The sequence below is a fragment of the Chaetodon trifascialis genome, chromosome 12 (genome assembly GCF_039877785.1).
Source record: "Chaetodon trifascialis isolate fChaTrf1 chromosome 12, fChaTrf1.hap1, whole genome shotgun sequence".
NCBI classification, from domain to species: Eukaryota; Metazoa; Chordata; class Actinopteri; order Chaetodontiformes; family Chaetodontidae; genus Chaetodon; species Chaetodon trifascialis.
Window position 1 is genome coordinate 3,916,684 of NC_092067.1, and position 18,522 is coordinate 3,935,205.

Genomic DNA, 18,522 nt, shown 5'->3' on the forward strand with positions numbered 1-18,522 from the left:
TCCTAAGGCCTAAAACTCAAATTAATTCTCACAAGATATCTATACAAGCACACACACATTACATAGACTTACATTCATTCCCTGGAGCCTTACCCTAACCCTAACCACTATTTGCCCATTCCTAACCCTGTACCGTACCTAACCTTACCTAACCCGTAACCCTATCCTCAGTCTTCACCCTAAAATTTAATGATTTACATTAAGGGGACCTGCATTTTGTCCCCATAAGGCAGGTGAGTCCCCACAATGTGACTGTGTAAACAGATTTTTGTCCCCGCAACGTGATAAATACCTGGTCTCTCTCTCTCTCTCTCACACACACACACGCACGCACGCAGGTTTTTATCATCATCATCATCATCATCATCATTGTCATCTTATTTTCCTGAAGTGAAAAGAATGAGACAGAAACACACTGCATATGTATTTGGTTTTATTGAAGAAGAGAGATATGAACAGGTAGCCTATTTGAAGGCACCTTAAAAATGTACAACAAAAGCTGAACCATTTATTTATTCAGAATACAAAAATACACATCTCAGTGACTCCAAATTGTAATAAATAGTTAACCATGCATTCTAACCATAAAAAGGCACAGAAAACAGTCACTTAGTAGTCATAAAAAGTATTAACTACTTTACCAAAATCATCCAGATAGTAATACAGGTGACAACTGTAACATTATATTCCAAATGTGAAAACACAATACACATCATATCATTTTACCTTAGGCAATAAATATGCAAATATTGTTTATACCTACATATATATTCTTAAAAATTAAAACTGTGCTATTGTAAACATAATGTAAACAAATGAAACTCACTTTTCTCCCATGACTTTAGGAACCATGTGAAAGACTCTATGCTATCCTGTCTTTCTGAGATCCTTGCATGGGTTTCGTTGGTTTCTGAAAACCAGGCAGTTTGCAGCATTATTTACAGACCACTGGAAAACAGCAAGGGAGAAAGGTGGCTACTTCCACTTTGTATGGAAAAGTCAAGCATTCTTTGCTTGGAGCCTGGGGGCCAAAACACTTGAGACTTAGTGGACCCTATATCCACCACTTTAGATTCTGGCTAGCAAAAGGCCAACTGTCATCAAACAGCTCACAATGAATCTATATCTATGAAATGAATGAAATGCAGAGTTCTGTCCATCAGTCAGGCAGAGGAACTACTCATGTATGGAAATTTGTGGTTTCTAGTAACTAATACCTATCTTTGGCTATGAGTTGCAGGATCAACAATGGAATGCACATGAAGAAATGCTTATCTTGGATTGGAATTTGATTTACAGGCTTACTGATTTCTGCATGCCAATGAGCAGCACGACAGTACACTGAACACAGTAGTCTGACATAAGTGGTTGTCGTCATAAGCAATGGTAGGGTCATACTCTTTGACAATGAGTCAGGGACTGCAGATATATGAGATGTAGTAGATCGCCCTCTGTTGGGATGTTGGAAACAACACATCACTACTGTTAATTTACCCCTGATTCAATCACATGCAATTGTTATTTTTGTTATTTAGGATACTTTGATGAATGGTAGAAACTTGCGTGCCTTGTTACATTTTAGCATTCAATATTGAGTTAAATGAAAAAGTAGGTTTTTATACTAATTCTGAACAGAAGGCATAATAATCTGAGAGGGAAAAAGGAAGAATTACAACCAGCATACAAGCAACAAAAAATTCTCCAAAGGGGGAAAACCAAATGATCGGAGTTAAAATTACGTGGTAAAATTAGTTGGCAATGGTAAGTATACAATTGTTGATAAGGTACAATATGCCACTGTTGGAGTAGACACACCCAAATGCACGTAAATACATTGTGATACATATTACATTTTAACACAACAGTCATGTCTGCACACTCTGCTCATTCATTGACACAGTCCTACTTTAGTGAACCATCTTGGAAGCACGGAGGAGCAAAACTACAAACTAGTGAACTGCTGGAGGAAATCTGGAGTTCATAAGAAAAAGCAGTCTGTCTACAGGTCTAACTTTTAAAATCTAATCCCCAAACCTTGAGGAGGAATACATGTACAAAAAAACTCTTTCAAGGTTTTTTTTTTTTTTTTGTTCCCCACTGAGAAACATCATGTCAGAAAGCTGCAAAGACAGTATCAAAACAAGAGAGGAAATATTGCACCATCATTAGAATACAACAGCATAATCATGTACAGGAGATTAGAACAAATCATCAATACACAATTGTTATGGTGTAATATACACAATCAAATGTGTAAGGTCTTCACAATGCATGCCATGTTAGCAATCTACAAATGTATTAGACCACAACACTTCCAACACTGCATAGCATACACTGGTATACTGTATGTGTGTGTGTGTGTGTGTGTGTGTGTGTGTGTGTGTATATATACACACACACACACACACACACACACACACACACACACACACACACACACACACACACACACACGTACAAACTTAGCATCACACATCAGATATACCTTGTAATGCCAGCAGTCTTAAAAGAAACTAACAATTAAAAGTAGTGTTCTATTAACATCTCTTGTAATTTGAAGAAAAAAAGTTGCACTTGCTATGCAGACGGCAGATCACCTGCACTATTACATATTCAAAACTGATATCTAACTCCTATTCTCATTAGTGTTAAATACTGCGATAAACTGCCAAAAGTTCAAAAGTTGAGGTGAACTGCTCAGTCCATGTAATGATATGAGAATTTGCACTTGCATAAAGCAAAAAGTAAAAAGTGCTTTTTAAGTATTCCTTAAAAAACTCAACAACCCTACAACAGTATATGTGATTGGCTTAAAACCAACAATTTTACTTTCCTCTTGACTAATACTAATCCTTTTTCCCACCTTAAATGCATTTAAGACCTAAGACCTACTGACCTATGAAATTAAGAGGTGCAATTGAACAGATGATCATGTTTTCTTAGACATTCACTTTGGTACTGATTTTCACATCCACAGAGAATGTGTCAACTTACAGATATTAATTCCATATATTCATACCTAATCAACAGCTTTTTAAAAATGTCCTATGATGTCTACCAATAAAGCACATTTTACATTTTTAAATGACTGAAAATATGGCACTTGACACAAATCTTTGACACATCATTATCATGCAAACAAAATAAATTAAAGCTTGAAAAAAAGTTTGATTCAGACCAAAAAGGATGCTTTCAGTAGTTACAAATGGCTTCGTAATACTTAAGTCATGTAAAACTTGTTCAAGTGTCATTTTGCGCACACACCCACACACACCCACACACACCAAATCAAGACACTAATCATGCAATTAAACGTATCTAAAGTTGAGCAAGCATAGCATGCGACAGTATCCTGTTGTTTTCAGACACCACAACTTCCGGATCACCACCTAGACTGCAATGTTACAAGTTTATCTTCTCGGTCTCCTCTGAACAGCAGTGCTACTCAAACTCCACAGCTGCTTTAATGCATCTGCAGCTCTGCAACGTGAGGGAGAGATCCAGCAAACATCACCAAACTGAAACTTAACCTCACACTGATGGAAGTCCTGGTTTTGCTACTAGATTGTTAACTCAAAACAAGTCAACTGTCAACAGTATGTTAGTTGCATACCTGATTGTGTGTTATGATGGATATTAACTTAGAAATGGCTTTTATTGTGAAGATCCGTGACTTCCTTTTGCACTTCCATCAGCTTTGTTGACTTTGTCATTTTGGCACCAAAGCATTAACAAACAGTCAAATGTATCTTGATAACAACATCACAAAGGCTTTCTAAGCAGAGGGATCACATCCAGCTCTGCTTGAATACCTATCTTCTCCTTCACTGCCGACGGTGCTCCCAAACTGTTCCACTGATGTAAGGGGAATGTTTGTTTCTGCTCTCGGGTAGCGTCTTCTGGGCTAGAGGTCAACCATAGAGACTTTGGCCAGGTCCTTAGTTCCCTGGAGAATTCTCTTCATATGACCCACTTTCGATATCCCCAGATCCTGGAGACAAACAAGAAGACCAACACATTCAAAAAAGGTCTATCGCAAGTCAAACATTATAACCAAACACTGGCCTTTTGGGTGATGCCTCCTGTGATTTAATGTGTCTGACATGGATTGTACAATCGAAGAGGGGGAGTACAATAAAATGGTGGGAGCTCAATGTTTCACTGCCAGTGTCAATGCAGCACATCTGAATCATAAACTCATCACAAACTGGAGGAATAAAAAAGGTTCTTTACATCATGAAATAGGGGGTTAGTGGGTGACAGCTTTGGTCCAGATTTAGGCTATTGGATGGACTGCCATGAAACTGTGAACAGGTATATCCATTTTGCCCAGAGGATGAATCCTAATTTTGGTGATCCTTGACTACTGGCAGGTATTTGGTTTGTGACCCAATATCTGCATAACTAATGACATCCTTATTAACCTAATGTTAACACTGTGCTTAGTGCTAATTAGCAAAGGTTAGCATTATTGCACATTAACACACAGGCGAGAGGCGGGGTACACCCTGGACCGGTCGCAGGGCACATACACACAACCATTCACACTCACACTCACACCTAGGGGCAATTTAGAGTCACCAATCAACCTAATGAGCATGTTTTTGGTCTGTGGGAGGAAGCCGGAGTGCCCGGAGAGAACCCACGCATGCACGGGAAGAACATGCAAACTTCACACAGAAAGGCCCGACCCGGGAATCAAACCGGCGACCTTCTTGCTGTGAGGCACGTGCACTACCTGCTGCTCCACCGTGCAGCCCCACATATGAAGTCATGTGATTCATTGTTAATATACAAATAGCTGCTTTAAAGTATTTATTAGGACTTTACACTCAAAAATGTGACATATACTGACTCCTCCTCCTCCTCCTGATTTTGACTCAAATGTTGCTCAATTGTTGTTGCTCAATTGTGGTGCATGGAAGTACCTGTCATCACATTTTTCAAACTGAACCTAGCCCACCTCAATCAAGTTAGCAGAAAAATGGAAATACAGAAATCTCTCATCTGAAGTAGGGCTGGGAGAAATGGCTGAAAACTGTATCATGATATGTTTTATATCGGTCGTTATCGATAATTACTGATATTTTTTATTATCTATTTAAAATAAGTACCAGGAGAAAAATACATTCAATTTAAACATTTTTCTTTAAATTTAACCTTCCTCTGATTATAATCTCCTCAGCTATCAAGGCAGAAAGGAAAGGAAATGTCAACATGACCATGGAAAACACTCAAATAATAAAAGTAAACAGAGAAAAACCTGAGAACTTTTTTTCTGCAGGTTTAGTGCTGGAGGTTCACAAGCTGATTCACCTTCTGGTGAATAAAATGTTTTCAGATATGTGCAGTGTTTTGTAAACATAGCAGAAACTGAGGTAGACTTGACACCTGTAACATTATAGACTGTACAATGAGATTGACTGAACTATAAAACCAGCCTTGACATATGAACAACTTTAGTCACTCTTCTTACTCTAAACATACATGAACTATTCAATTATATTTTTATTGCAAGTGAGTTAACCAAAAAAAAAAAAAAAAAAACATGTAAGAGATGTTTATAACCTGGCTTCTCCACAGTGCTCAGTGAAGCATGTCTTTAGTTATATGATATGCCACAGCCTCTGTTATGTCTGTGCCTTTTAGATGATTTGTCATGAGGCACTGAAGCAGAGTACCGGGAGTACCAGAGTACTGCATGGTGGTCTGCTGCTTGTGCGGTGGTGCTGCAGTTGGCGGATGTTGGCGAATACGGCTGCACTCCAAAGAGTGAACACGGCTAAGGTGGTTAAACAAGTTTGTGGTGTTACCGGTCTTGGTGAGGATGACAGTCTTGCATAAGTTACAGACCACATTGGCCTGACTACGGTCCGACTTATAAAATCCAAAAAACTCCATACTTGCGAGCTGACTTTCCCCATTTTATCAACAATTTCTTCGCTCGCTGCAGGACTCACTTTCTATTTCTCATGTCACTCCTCGCGAAGCATCAAACACAAGACAATGAGATGGCGCAACTGAACTTGATACTGTTACGTGATTGGGGTTGGTGGTTGGTGTCACTCCCACTGATCAGCGATTACTCCCTACATTGCTTGGTCATGGCCTGTAATTAAAATGTGATGCCCCAAGCACTACTTTTGGCAGACTTGTGAAAGAAAAGATGACACTTGCATTTGTTTCCACAGTAACCCACTGCTTTTGAATAAAGATATCAATGAGAACTTACTGTGCTTAACAGAGCGAGAGTGACCTAAAGAGAGAGAAGCTCAGTATTTTGCAACATTCAATTGTCAATTGCATAAGATTTAATCCATGCCAGTAGATCTGACGTGCATAATCATGGCTTGGCAATACCATATCAAAAGCAAAAAGAAATGAAGTGCATACCTGCCGACCTCAGATCACTGTAAGGCGACCTAATGAGCCTTTTTTATGGAGGATATTTTCATGTGTCACAGTGGGAAAAGCTCAGGTGTAAATAATAAAATGAATGATGGCCAGAATTTCATGTATCTGCTTCGGTTTTAGCATCCTGATATTGTGCATTCTGGCTCATTGTTGTGCTGTCCAGGCAGACTGGGACACTTCAGACATTGTTAATGTAGTGTTACTGGGAACACCAGTGCTTTTCCTACTATGACAAATCAAAATGTCTGCTGTGAAAAGGACCTATAGACAGAAAGGCGAGGATGCTGTAGAATCACACACTGTTCTATATTTTGCCTCAAAGGCATAAGTGCTGCACGCAGAATGAAGCAGGATTTTGTTTATGGTCAGCTAACTAAAAATACACCAATAAAGTGAATCAAACAAGTGAAAAATTAACACACTGAGGGATTTTGAGGGGTTTATGTGGTGCGCCTCCAACAGCGAAATACCACAGAACACTTGTGCCAAGTTTGGCAAGTCTCAGTCCTCCACCGGACTGCCGAAGAGACACACAGTCTATCCTGCTGGTAATCTCAGTATAGTTCATTGTGCTGATCAATTCTTCATTCTTCATTCATTTTGTTAGAAAATCTTTGACAATCTGTTCAATACTCCAGAAGTGTCTGTTACCACTTTGCTTTATATTATCCTTTATCCAGGGCAATTTAAGGTGATGTCATTAGTGATTCATCTGTTGATTATTTCCTCAATTCATTGATTCATTGTTTACTCTACAAACTGTCCAAAGATAACAAACAATAGCCATCATAATTTTCCAGATATTGTTCAGATTCCTTGTTTTGAATGACAAACAGCGCATAATCCAAACAAATTCAATTTGCATTCATAGAAGACAAAGAAAATACTCACACTGGAGAAGATGGAATCAGTGAATCTTTGCTTAAAAATGATTTGATGAAATTTTGAGCTAATTAAGCTGACTAATTGATTAACTGTCTATTTTCAGGAGTGCTTCCAACCATTATAATAAAACAAACAAAAAAAAAACCCAACACAGTAAATTGGACCAATGAGATGACTGACCAATAAATTATAGGATGATGAAATGAGGGGCACAGATATAGAAAAAGTAAAGAAAAAGTCTGTGTTGATTGAGGGCTGACGTCGTCATTATGCACTGGCATGCTGCTGCTGTGCACAGAAAATACTTCTTAAACCAAGAGGTTGCAGTTGAGGAAATCCAAAGATACATTTGAGTTAAGGTAATTTAGAAACAGTTTTGCAGTTACATAGTTTGTCCACCAGAGGGCGCTGTTCATTTTGTATCCAGTCTCAGTCAGGCTCTCATGTCACAATTGTTGCTTTTTCAATGATTAATTGTTTTGTTTTTTGTTTTTTTTAGCACTAGTATAATGTATTAACTACACAATGGGCATTTATTGGTTTGGGATCCATTAAGGGTGCTTTCACACTGGCAATTTAAATCTGGAAGGGGGTTTGCCTGACAGTTGAACGCTTTCTTGGTATGTCATGTGTATGTCATGATGATATCAATAGTGAAATTGAGAATGAGAATGCGAATGAAACTGAAGTCCAACATGATAAGTGTTTGTAGGTCACACTTTTTGACAATGGTGCAATCTACCTACACTTTAAATAGGAGGGCATCAGTCAAATGTCCCAAGAATCAGAAGAAATTCAAGTGAACATGTGTGATCTGTGCATGTTAGTGTATTTGAATTAAGGCACCTGACACCAACTAATTTCAGTCTCTTGTAAACTCCACAGGAATGTATCTTTTTTTAATAGATTCACACAATCTGAGCGGAGCCAATTTAAAAATCTCAACTAAACTCACGGCCTGATGGCATTTTTGGCTCTCTACATTCAGCCAGACTCAGTTTGCTCTATCCACTCCCAGCCCTCCCTGCCCTGTAGGCTTCCCCTCTTCAGCAGATACACAGTGTTAGTACGTTACAGCAAGTTTCTTTCACCAAGCAACAATCAGACAGTAGAAGCCAAGCAGAGCAATGCAGCGCAGCACAAGAGGTGGCAAAACAGGGAGACAGCTATCAGGTTAAAGAGCATAAGAAATACATAAGACCAAGAGGACACAGAGAGAAAGAGTTGGTTGTGGGTTGGACGGCAGGGTTTACACAGATTCACTGAGGAATTGAGGTGTGGTAACAGGTGTGTGTGTGTACCTTCAGGTCCCTCCTCTCCAGGTGCAGTAGCTCCGAGCCTCGGATGTCGTGTCGGATGAAGGTGTCTCTGTACTCTCCCAGACTCAGCTGTTCCAGCCAGATGCCCACATCCTCTGTGCCCCATCTCTCCACTACACACACGTACACACACACACAAAGCAGAGCAGAGAGAGGCTCAGGGCGCCTCACAGGTATGCACACACACACACGCTGCCACACACCAACTGTCACTCTCACACCTCACTCACCACCATTCATGTTCTTTCTCTCACAGCACATATAGAACTCACAAAAGGACACAAAGTGTGGTAAATCGTTGGAAGGGAAGAAGGAGAAAAAATGGAGGGAGAGCATCAGAGAGGAAGGGAGAGCAGTGGCGGCAGCTGGCGGAGGAGAGGGAGGTTTGACAAAGGCCAAAGGTTGGTCAGAACAAGGCAGTGGCCAATGCCTTTCCAAGAAGGCTGGGGGCATGCATATCATAGACCAATACCAAAAAACACAGAAAAAGTAGGAGGTGAAGGGAGGCAGAAGCCTGTGCAGGAAATACAGCCCAACTAATCAGAAACCAGCCCATGATGAGAGGAAGGGCTTGGACTCTTAAACCTGATCTGGTTCTTGAACCTATACTTATTTTTCCCATTATGTATTAAAACATAGACCCACTCAGTAAGCAACAACATCCCGTTAAGGTTTACTGTTTGGACATGTGGCACTTTAACTTGATCCTTTAATGTTCAGTATGCAACAAAAACTGGTTTTATGGCTAGTTTGTATTTGATCCCTGCAGGCGTTCCCCTAGTGCAGCCTTGTTCTTCTCCTGCCTTTGCACCTTCTGAAGCCATGTTGATAGCTGGATGAGAGCATGAAGGAGGGGAAGGTGTGCGAGTTGATGGTTAGGGTCACACTGTGGGATGTAAGACTTCAAACACACACACACATTCTTTGTGTTCTAGACGATTACAATGCAGTAATACCTTTATGCACGGATTGTAATATGATGGTAGTGAGGGGCATGTTGTGTGCCTTGTTTTTCGTGCGTGTATGTTCACTGTCATCATTAAGTGTGTACATTTTAAGCACAGTGGTCAGTGACATACATACAGTGTAAATGATGAACAAAGCTATGTCATAATATATGACATAGCATGATAAAGCATAAAGCTAATTGTTCTAGTTGCCACTAGTGAAAGTATTTAATAATGTGAGTGTGTGATGTGTACTGGTCGCGAGTGTGAAATTATTTCTGCAGCTGCTAAGCTATGGGAAACAAAACCATGTGACACCAAACAATATGAGCTACAGTAATATTTGAGCTTTCAGTTTACCATTCAGCGCATTTATGCTACTACCCTTTGAAATCAAAGGCAGCAGTAATCATCATTAAGTTTGGGGTGGCCAGACCAGACAGTGCAAATAATGTTGTGTTAAAGGCTCATGGCAGCTGGGAGAGACTCTGACTGATTCCTCTGCTTGAGCAGATTAGAGCAGTCTGCCTGTCCAGCCTGTTGACTTCTGCGGGAAAAGTGAACACAACTCTACCTGACTGAGGGCTCGTCTTCTTGGCGGCCTTCTCCTTCTTGAACTTGGGCACTATGCGAAACATGCTGCTGCGACTGTTCCTCTTGTCGTAACCCAGAGAGTGGTCCTGGTACATAAGCACAGTCAACCTATAGCATTTCATTTAGCTACTCAGCTCTCCCGTTACCTGGAGCCATGTCACACTAAAGCCAGAAAGAATATGTGTGCAGACAGCTCTTAGTTATGAGGAGCAGGAGTACAGAATGTTGATAATGTTAACTACTTTGGACAAATATTAAACATAATATATGTGCACATGTTGATTCGTGTGTGTGTTTGCTGAGGCTGCTTACCTCCTCATCATTGGGCTGCAGTATATGGTAGAGCCAGGGGATCTCTCCTAGTTTGCCCAGTTCCATCTCCACACTCTGCAGAGCATTGGACAGCTGCTCCTCCTCTGGTGGGTCCAGTTGCTGCAAGGAGGAAAACACAAGCTGAAATCAACTACAGGAGCACACTGGAAGGAGAACTAATAGCACCTCAAGTTGAACTAAAGTAGAATTAACCCTTAACACTATAGTACGGTTGAAACTAGGGCTGGGCGGTATACCGGTTAACACCGAATACTGGTGTATATTTTTCTTATGATATGAATTTTTAATATACCGCCACACCGGTGTATGTGGTTACACAACGTCCGGAACGCTGCGCTGCGTGACAGTTTCACGACGGGGCTGCTTTCAATAGTGCGCTTCTCGACAGCCATGGTGCGGGGGCGTGGTGAGGGTAAACTGTCATGCTCTGGTGTTACGTTATGGTGAAAATGGATGGGACAGACATTGAATGTAATAAATTACATGCGCATGTAACAAAAAGACGAAAATAGCGTATGTGCACTCAAGAACGTTTGCTGATTTCGCAACTTCATGCAAACCACACAAGCCTGGTATCATATGAAAGGAGAGAGTTTGCTGATCACGAAGATGTCTGCCTCCTCACTGTGCGATGGAAACTCTGCGAGCTAGCAGCCACAGAGTAGCAGAAAAAACTTTGCTAAATCATAAAGTATGTCTTACCTTTGCTGTTTTGTGGTCAAAAGTTATATTCCAGCTCGAAAAAACGCTGCTAATGTCTACCCCTATGACTCTGCGTTAGTTTGAGATCGATCATAGAGGTCCTGGTTGTTTACACAAAGAGGAGGGGGTTTCTAGAGTGGGGGGGAGCGCTCTTCATGCGGTAACCTATCTCTGGGCCTACTTCCTTCTGGATCATCATTGGTGTTACTATGGTGAATTTGGGTGCTGCCCCTTGAATCTCTTGACTCTGACTGGTCAATAGAGGTGTCGATCATCAAAATTGACCAATTAGTCGCTGAGCTATCCAACTGCGCAGTGAGTTTCACCGCTCCCTCTCGCTTACTCGTGAATGAGCAGAGCGCTAACAGAGTACACTGCCGACCAGCCCGACGTGTTATTTTACCGTTTTATTTGCATTTCATCCTTTTATGAGAGATAAGAACAATAGTAAGCAGGAAAAAAAAGGATGAAAAAGTGTTTTCAACAGAGCAGTTTCTCTGTATGCTTGGACGAGATAATGGTACTCTGCCCAGATGAAAGCCTGGATATACCTGTGTTAAAACATGTGTCTTCCAGATGAAAGAAAAAAAACAACCGTGAAACCGTTATAATTCTGAAAATACCGTGATATACATTTTTGGTCATACCGCCCAGCACTAGTTGAAACATTAAATAATAAAATATATGACATAACACAAGCAAAGCAACTCACAAGAGAGACTCGGCCCAACAGAAGAGACTCTGTCTCATTGTACAGAGCCTTCACAGTGCTGGCCACCTCTATAGCTGTGTTTCTGGTGAGACTCTGGAAAGGGGACAACAGTTATTGAGCAGAATCCCACACATCACACAGTATGGATGACAATCACAGTGAAATCAGACTCCACGTAACCATTCTGGAAGCAGAACAGGTCCAGTCAAATTGGTCCTTTTAGGGCTTTAGTATGCAGAAACATATTAAAACAATCAAGTTCAAAGTGATGGTGTTAGCTTGTTTTAAAAAGCAGTACAGCTAATTCAAAGGTGCCACTGAAAGTCACATACAGTAATGGCTGTTGTTGCTATATTTTAAATATTGGTCTTGTTATCAAAGACTATCAAGAGTTCTCTCTCCAGCTTTAAAAAGTTAGGGAAATGTGACAAGTTTTAAAGGATTAGTCTGTAAGACCACACGTACAGACATATATTAATGTTCTGAAATATTTAAAGAATAATATTATCACATGCAGCAGAATGCCTTTAACAGTTTAACTACTCTCTATGACACTCAACTTTAGATAACCATTTGTGCAACGGGTTTAACTTAAACCTTCAATCCAGTGACCTCTAGAGGCAAGTAAATAATTTCCATTTACAAGATTCAACAAGTGAGTTTTAACTAAAACTGCAGCTTCTGTTCACGTTTCAGAGAGCTGTGCAGAAAACACAGGTTTAAACTAGTCTTAAATTCTGCACGATGCAGCTAAGAAAATCACACAGCAGCATCTCAATGCTCAATGGAAACCACTGTATGTTGTGTGACATTCGCTGATAGCTAACCTCTGGGAACTTGGGGTGTGTTTTGTTGATGGCGTGAGACGCAGCATTAACAGCATGAGCCAGCTCCTGCTCTAAAAGCCCATTGGTCTTTGCAGCCTCACATATCCTGTGATTAGACAGAGCACATGACGGTGAGTATGATTCATGCCAGAAAAACAAAATTATTATCTGTAAAGTCGGTGGAAGTGAGACTTGATATTGATGGCGGTACATGTTTACCTTGTAATGAGCTCCTCTGCAGCTCTGGAGCACAACTGCACCAGGGCGGCCTCCTCCTCTGTAGCCAGATCCACAGACTGCTGTGGGTAGAGGTGAGGCCGCAAAGGAGGCTTATCGTACTTCAGTTTGTCCTCCCATGACTTCAACGTGTTCTCAAATGCCTGCAGGGAAAATCAAAGAACAAGTACACATCATGTAAAGCTGTTCTTGTGAATATTCGTCCGTCTACCAGCATGACTCACACTCACACAAAACCCAGGACCCTTACTCAGCTTCATTTTATTCTCCAAGCTTTCCAGACACCTACTGCTCTTCACTGAGCCCCACTCTCTCTTCCTCACCCGGTCTCTGGTGAGCATCTGAGCTCTGTTTTTGTGCTGGATCTTGATGACTCCAGGCGGTTGGATCCAGGCCTCACCGTCCACCTGAATTGGAACCCCCTCATCGCCCAGGATAGTAATCTTTACTGTTCGACACTGATTGGGACAGAGAGGCTTAGATTAGGTCTATATATACTTTTATGCGTGAGTCTTTTATTTTCATATTGTTTTTAGTGTGTGTTCTCACCTGTGCTATGCGGTGGTGTTGCAGTTTGATGACTCTGGACACAGCCATCTGCATGCTCCCAAACACAGCCACAACTTCCAGGATCTTGTCATCAAATGATGGGGCACAGAAGATCTGCACAACACAATAATGACACTCAGGAGCTGTGTGTGTGATACCACATTGTAACTGCTGATTGTGTAAGTAATCGTTTAAATCTTTAAGAATTCAGCTGGTGTTACTCTGTGTTTTTCAGTTTGTTAGCAAACTTCATGGAAAGATCCTTTTCTCAGATTTTTTGAGTATACCACTGTTGGTTTTGGTCTGTTCATGACATCTGTTGACAAGAAGAAGAATATAAAGTATGACCAGCCTCATCTGTTAATGTGACAGGCAGGATTAGTGAACTAATCTTCTTCTAGTAAAAACCTGCCTTAAAGGAGACATTTTGTTCTGTCAGCTCAGTTTAGCCGAGGCCTCAATCAGAAATTAACTGTTTCTGTGAGAGGAGGCTCCCAACAAGTCTGTAATTGATCGCTGCCAGCAAACTGCTGCTGAAAAGGTCACAGTAATGTGGAGTCTGCATCCGCACAAGTACACAGAAAGAGGTTCAGTTAGAAAAAAGAGGATAGGTAACATTCTGCTGAGATGAAATTATCAAAGAACTTGATTAGTTTTGCTGTCATGTGGAGCATCAGCCACTAGATGGAAACCAAAACACGTTCAGCAAAAAGTTCTGTGCTGTGTTCAGAGCTGACGTAGAGCTGGTAACATGTTGATCAGTGACAGAGGGGACATTTTCAAATAAACTCTCTGTTTTAGAGTGAAACTACACATCAGCTGCAGTGTGTCAACATGTATGATTACACCACGAATCAGATATATTATGACAAAGAGAAAACCTCTAATACGTGTGTGTGTGTGTGTGTGTGTGTGTGTGTGTGTGTGTGTGCATGCATGTGTGTGCATGCGTGTGTGATGACTAAGTCTAACTAAATGTCCTCTCCCTGTTGCAGTTTCCTCCTCTCCAGCAAAAGTTACATAACACCAAATGCACATACTGTATGTGTGTGTGTGTCCAAGGGTAACCTCTGCAGGGGCTCACTAAGGGTGTGTGTGTGCGTGTGTGTGTGCATGTGTGTGCAAGCTAACTCTAATCCCTCAGCAGCCCTTGTGCTCCAAGCCTTAAACAAACAAGCACAAATATCTCTCTGCCCATCCCTCCCCCAGCACCTCCAGGCTAGCAGGGCCATGTTACACCAGGATCTTTCCATAGTTCACGTCACAGAAAATGAGAGAGAAGGACTGAGAGACAGAAAAAGAGAGGTGAAGCCTTGACGCAGGAATCTAGTCAATTTCTGACATTAGCTTGAAGAAGAAAGCACCCTTTGATCTGAGTCACCTACCAAGGGCACTTCCAGCAGGATGGAACATTAGAGTTCAGTGTGAACATTATTGGACTGTAAATGTACTCACATCATCCTCCTTGGTGCCACCCCAGAAGTTGGTCCCTCCTGCATAGCTAGGAATGTTTAACACTGCGATCCCCTGAAGGCTGGGCAGGGGGATGTACTGGCCGTCACACTGGGAAAGACAATAAGCAAGCAGAGCTCAGCTGAACCAGTAAGTGAAGGGGAGAGGGGCATGTTTCAGCAAGTCCACTCTATTATTTACTATCATTTTTCAGACATTTTTAAGTAAAAGCATGTGTTCTCTGCTGTTCTTCCCTTTCTCACCTCTAGCTGGACTTTCTGCTCCAGGTTCTTGTAGGTTCTCTGCAGAAGCTCCTTTGTGCCCAGAACACCATACCACATCATGTTCTTGGTACGACTCCTGTGCAGGACGAGCAGAGGGTGTGATTGAAATGTTGTTATCTAGTATCTCTCTAGTAAAGCAGATGTCACTGACTGAAAAAAAAATCCCTGATGTCTGATCTGATCCCTGCTCGATTGTTCGGTGGCTGAGAGATGCCTGGATGTACAGGAAATGTGTCTCACCTGCATTTCTCTGGGTGCTCCTCTCGTTTGTTGTTGAACTCCAGGGAGATCTTGGCATCCAGGCCAATGCCAAAGTAGTTGTTCATCACACACTTCTCCATGTAGCCCTCTCTGGGTAGGAAAAATAGCCACAGAAACAGACACACAGCCGGTCAGCTCAAACTCACACATAAATCATCATAAATTAGGCACAAATAGAGAGAGAGAGAGACCGATGCGGACATAAATTTTGCACATGGACGCAAAGAGAAGCGGCTCTTACAGTGAATCAAGGTCGGGGTCGATGAAGGGTGTGGCCCCAAAGGGGTCGATGTTTGCCAGCAGCATCTTGCTAATGATGGAGCTGCCAGCGATGGAGGCAGCTAGACCTGCCCGCAAGCCTGCACTCACACACACACACACACACACATAGACACACACACACACACACACACACACACACACACGCACGCACGCACACACACACACACACACATAGACACACACACACACACACACACACACACACACACACACACGCACACACACACACACACATCTGTCATATGAGTTGAAATGTCCGAGTGATCCTCTCCTTGTGTGTTTTGTGAAGGTCAGGTGAAGGAAAATTACTTGTATGCATGCAATATCTAGTTGTGTGTGTGCATGTGTGTTTGTGTTTACCAGGGCAGATGATGCGCGTGTTGAGTACAGGGAGGTTCTCCTTGCTGGTAGTGAAGGGGGTGATGGTGAAGGAACCACAGGACTGGGTGCTGCGGCTCACCCTCCTCTCCGTTGGAGAACAGGGACTCTTAGCAGCTAGACACACAGAAAGCAAAAAACATACCATCATGCTTTTCCTCTGCTCAAATGGTTTTAGGTTGATATTCCTGGTTCGTTAGGTCAAATTCAACAGAGAAAACACAATGGCGTTACTTTTTAATGTGACACCACCCTCTCATCCCACCAGGGGGCATAACAAAACTCACTGCAGCTGCTTTGAATGGGCTGGGCTGCATACACACAGGAAAATGAACAAATGGCAAGTGACAATGATCCTCAGTGGTTGGTTGATGCTGGAACATATTCAGACTTTTTGACACAAATTCTCATTTACACACAGCTCAACACTGCTGATTTAATATGACACTGAACAGCAGGTTGTCAGAATAAAAGCAGGGAATTGTTCTAGGTGTTAAGTAATGTCATTTTAGGAAATTCCCTTGAGGTTTGATACAGGTGCGTTCCACTATTATGACATTTTCAAAACTGAAGTAGGCACACTGTTTACACCCTCCAACAGTCTGAAACCACTACAGTTCTTAAGGACAAAGTGGAGGGTAACAGGAGCATTTTCACATTGTGCAGTTTAATCTGAAGGATTTGGTGGGTAAATTGTATTGTTGTTGCTGTGCATGTACAAAATCATGAGGATTTTACATGTATTCTGGCTGACTGATGATGGGTTCTAAAAAACTTGTGTCTCATTTAGAATTAATGCTCAGTTAGGTAGTGCTGCACAGCTGAGAACGTATGGCTTCACGTTTGCCCTCTTATTTTTAATTTTCAGCAGCTATGCATTTGCATCCAGGTCAGGAAGGAGGTAGGAGGCAATAAGAGGAAACAAGGAGAGGATACAAAGCAGAGGGTTTGACTGATACCTCCTAGTCTTCCAACGGCTGGAAAACGTGTGGAAGGAAGGAAGCAGGCCCATGATAAACAGGAAGAACTTCTGCCCCTAAGACAATAACACATCCTGAGGCCTGTGCACACACACTCACAGAGGCACACAGACATTTACACACAGTAACATGCATGTGTGTCCACATAAAAAGCTTCACACATTCAGACACATATACACAGGCACACACAGGCTTTATAGCTGCCCTTCCACCACAGTTTCAACAGGTTCAATAATTTACTATTAAACAAGCTGACGGTTGTGGAGGCTGAAGATGGAGAGATAAACAGCATAGCCTGGTGCAAGAGGAGGCATATTACAGGAGAGCATGCTTTCTCCAGGCACTTTTACCACTAATCCTTGAGTTTATTTATGACAGGAAACATGATTTGCGTCAGCAGCACTTTTTTCCATTAGCTATGTGTCTGGTTCTCTGTGGTGCAGGGAGTGCAATATCCACAAGGTGGCAACATTTAAACCCTGTGTGATCTGTCTCTATTTACTTCAAAGTAGAGGTAGTAGTCTTCTTTCATACCATTTAAACAATACCCCTTTTATTCTTCTTTCCATTGAGAGGAGAATAATATTGGCTTTTATATTTTGTCTGTCCTCAAGTTTGCTCAGTGATGGGAATACTGGAGCAATGTTTCCTCTCTCAGCAGAGAAAAGGAGGGAATGTGTTTAGACCCATCCACTAGGTGAAGCAGACATAACTACATTCTACTCAGTTATCTCAAAGCAGGCCTAAAACACCAATAAAAATGACTTTTCAGAGAACAATGCCAGCTGGCAAAGTGGAAGACTTGGAAATCAAACAGGCAGGGCTAGACAGGTTAAGTGTTCTGGAAATGGCCCAGGATGGAAATGCATCAGGGCCAAGCAGGTAAAAGGTTTGTGAGCAGGTCACAGATGACAGACTTAGAATGAGTCCAGGCCAGACAGGTCAGAGATGCGAACCAGAGCCGGAGCAGCAGTAGCAGAAGCAGCGGCGCTCTTACATGGCACTGCTTCCAGTTCCTTGGTGTCCTCGTCCTTTTCACTGTCTCTGTTCTCCTCCTCACTGTACTTCCTGAACTCCAGAGGAGATGGCAGCTCGGTCTCCTCTGTATGGGCGTTCTGCTCATCAACCACTGAAAACAGGAAACACAGGAGACAGAGGACAGTGTGCGTTACATGGCACAGTGCATGTACAGCACGTGCTTGTACAAGCTTCTCTTTCTGTGCGTTGCATTTCATAAAGAGTGATGTTGTGATAAATGAAATCTTCATTCCCAATACAGTTTCCAAACAAGATTTCAGAAGATATGCAAGCGTGAAATGATTCATTTCCTTCACCAAACGTTGGCTGAACTGGATTTCCCTCCATG

General features: G+C 41.8%; 1 protein-coding gene across 8 annotated transcripts in view; it reads right to left on the bottom strand.

The window, feature by feature from the left end:
* Window positions 1–416: 416 nt before the first annotated feature.
* dgkh (diacylglycerol kinase, eta) overlaps window positions 417–18,522 on the bottom strand; it is a 52,781-nt gene continuing 34,675 nt past the window's right edge. For 7 of the 8 annotated variants that reach the window (XM_070975284.1, XM_070975282.1, XM_070975283.1 and 4 more), the window contains 15 exons: window positions 18,154–18,285; window positions 16,159–16,293; window positions 15,758–15,875; window positions 15,496–15,606; window positions 15,235–15,331; window positions 14,975–15,082; window positions 13,520–13,633; window positions 13,294–13,428; window positions 12,953–13,113; window positions 12,734–12,839; window positions 11,907–11,999; window positions 10,472–10,591; window positions 10,140–10,245; window positions 8,601–8,731; window positions 417–3,991 (listed from right to left, as the gene is read on the bottom strand). In XM_070975284.1, coding sequence (XP_070831385.1) covers window positions 3,905–3,991; window positions 8,601–8,731; window positions 10,140–10,245; window positions 10,472–10,591; window positions 11,907–11,999; window positions 12,734–12,839; window positions 12,953–13,113; window positions 13,294–13,428; window positions 13,520–13,633; window positions 14,975–15,082; window positions 15,235–15,331; window positions 15,496–15,606; window positions 15,758–15,875; window positions 16,159–16,293; window positions 18,154–18,285 — 1,754 coding nt within the window. In that variant the 3' untranslated portion in view covers window positions 417–3,904. Of the gene's footprint in view, window positions 3,992–8,600; window positions 8,732–10,139; window positions 10,268–10,471; window positions 10,592–11,906; window positions 12,000–12,733; window positions 12,840–12,952; window positions 13,114–13,293; window positions 13,429–13,519; window positions 13,634–14,974; window positions 15,083–15,234; window positions 15,332–15,495; window positions 15,607–15,757; window positions 15,876–16,158; window positions 16,294–18,153; window positions 18,286–18,522 lie in introns of all 8 variants that reach the window. The other variant, XM_070975281.1, reaches the window with a different exon arrangement.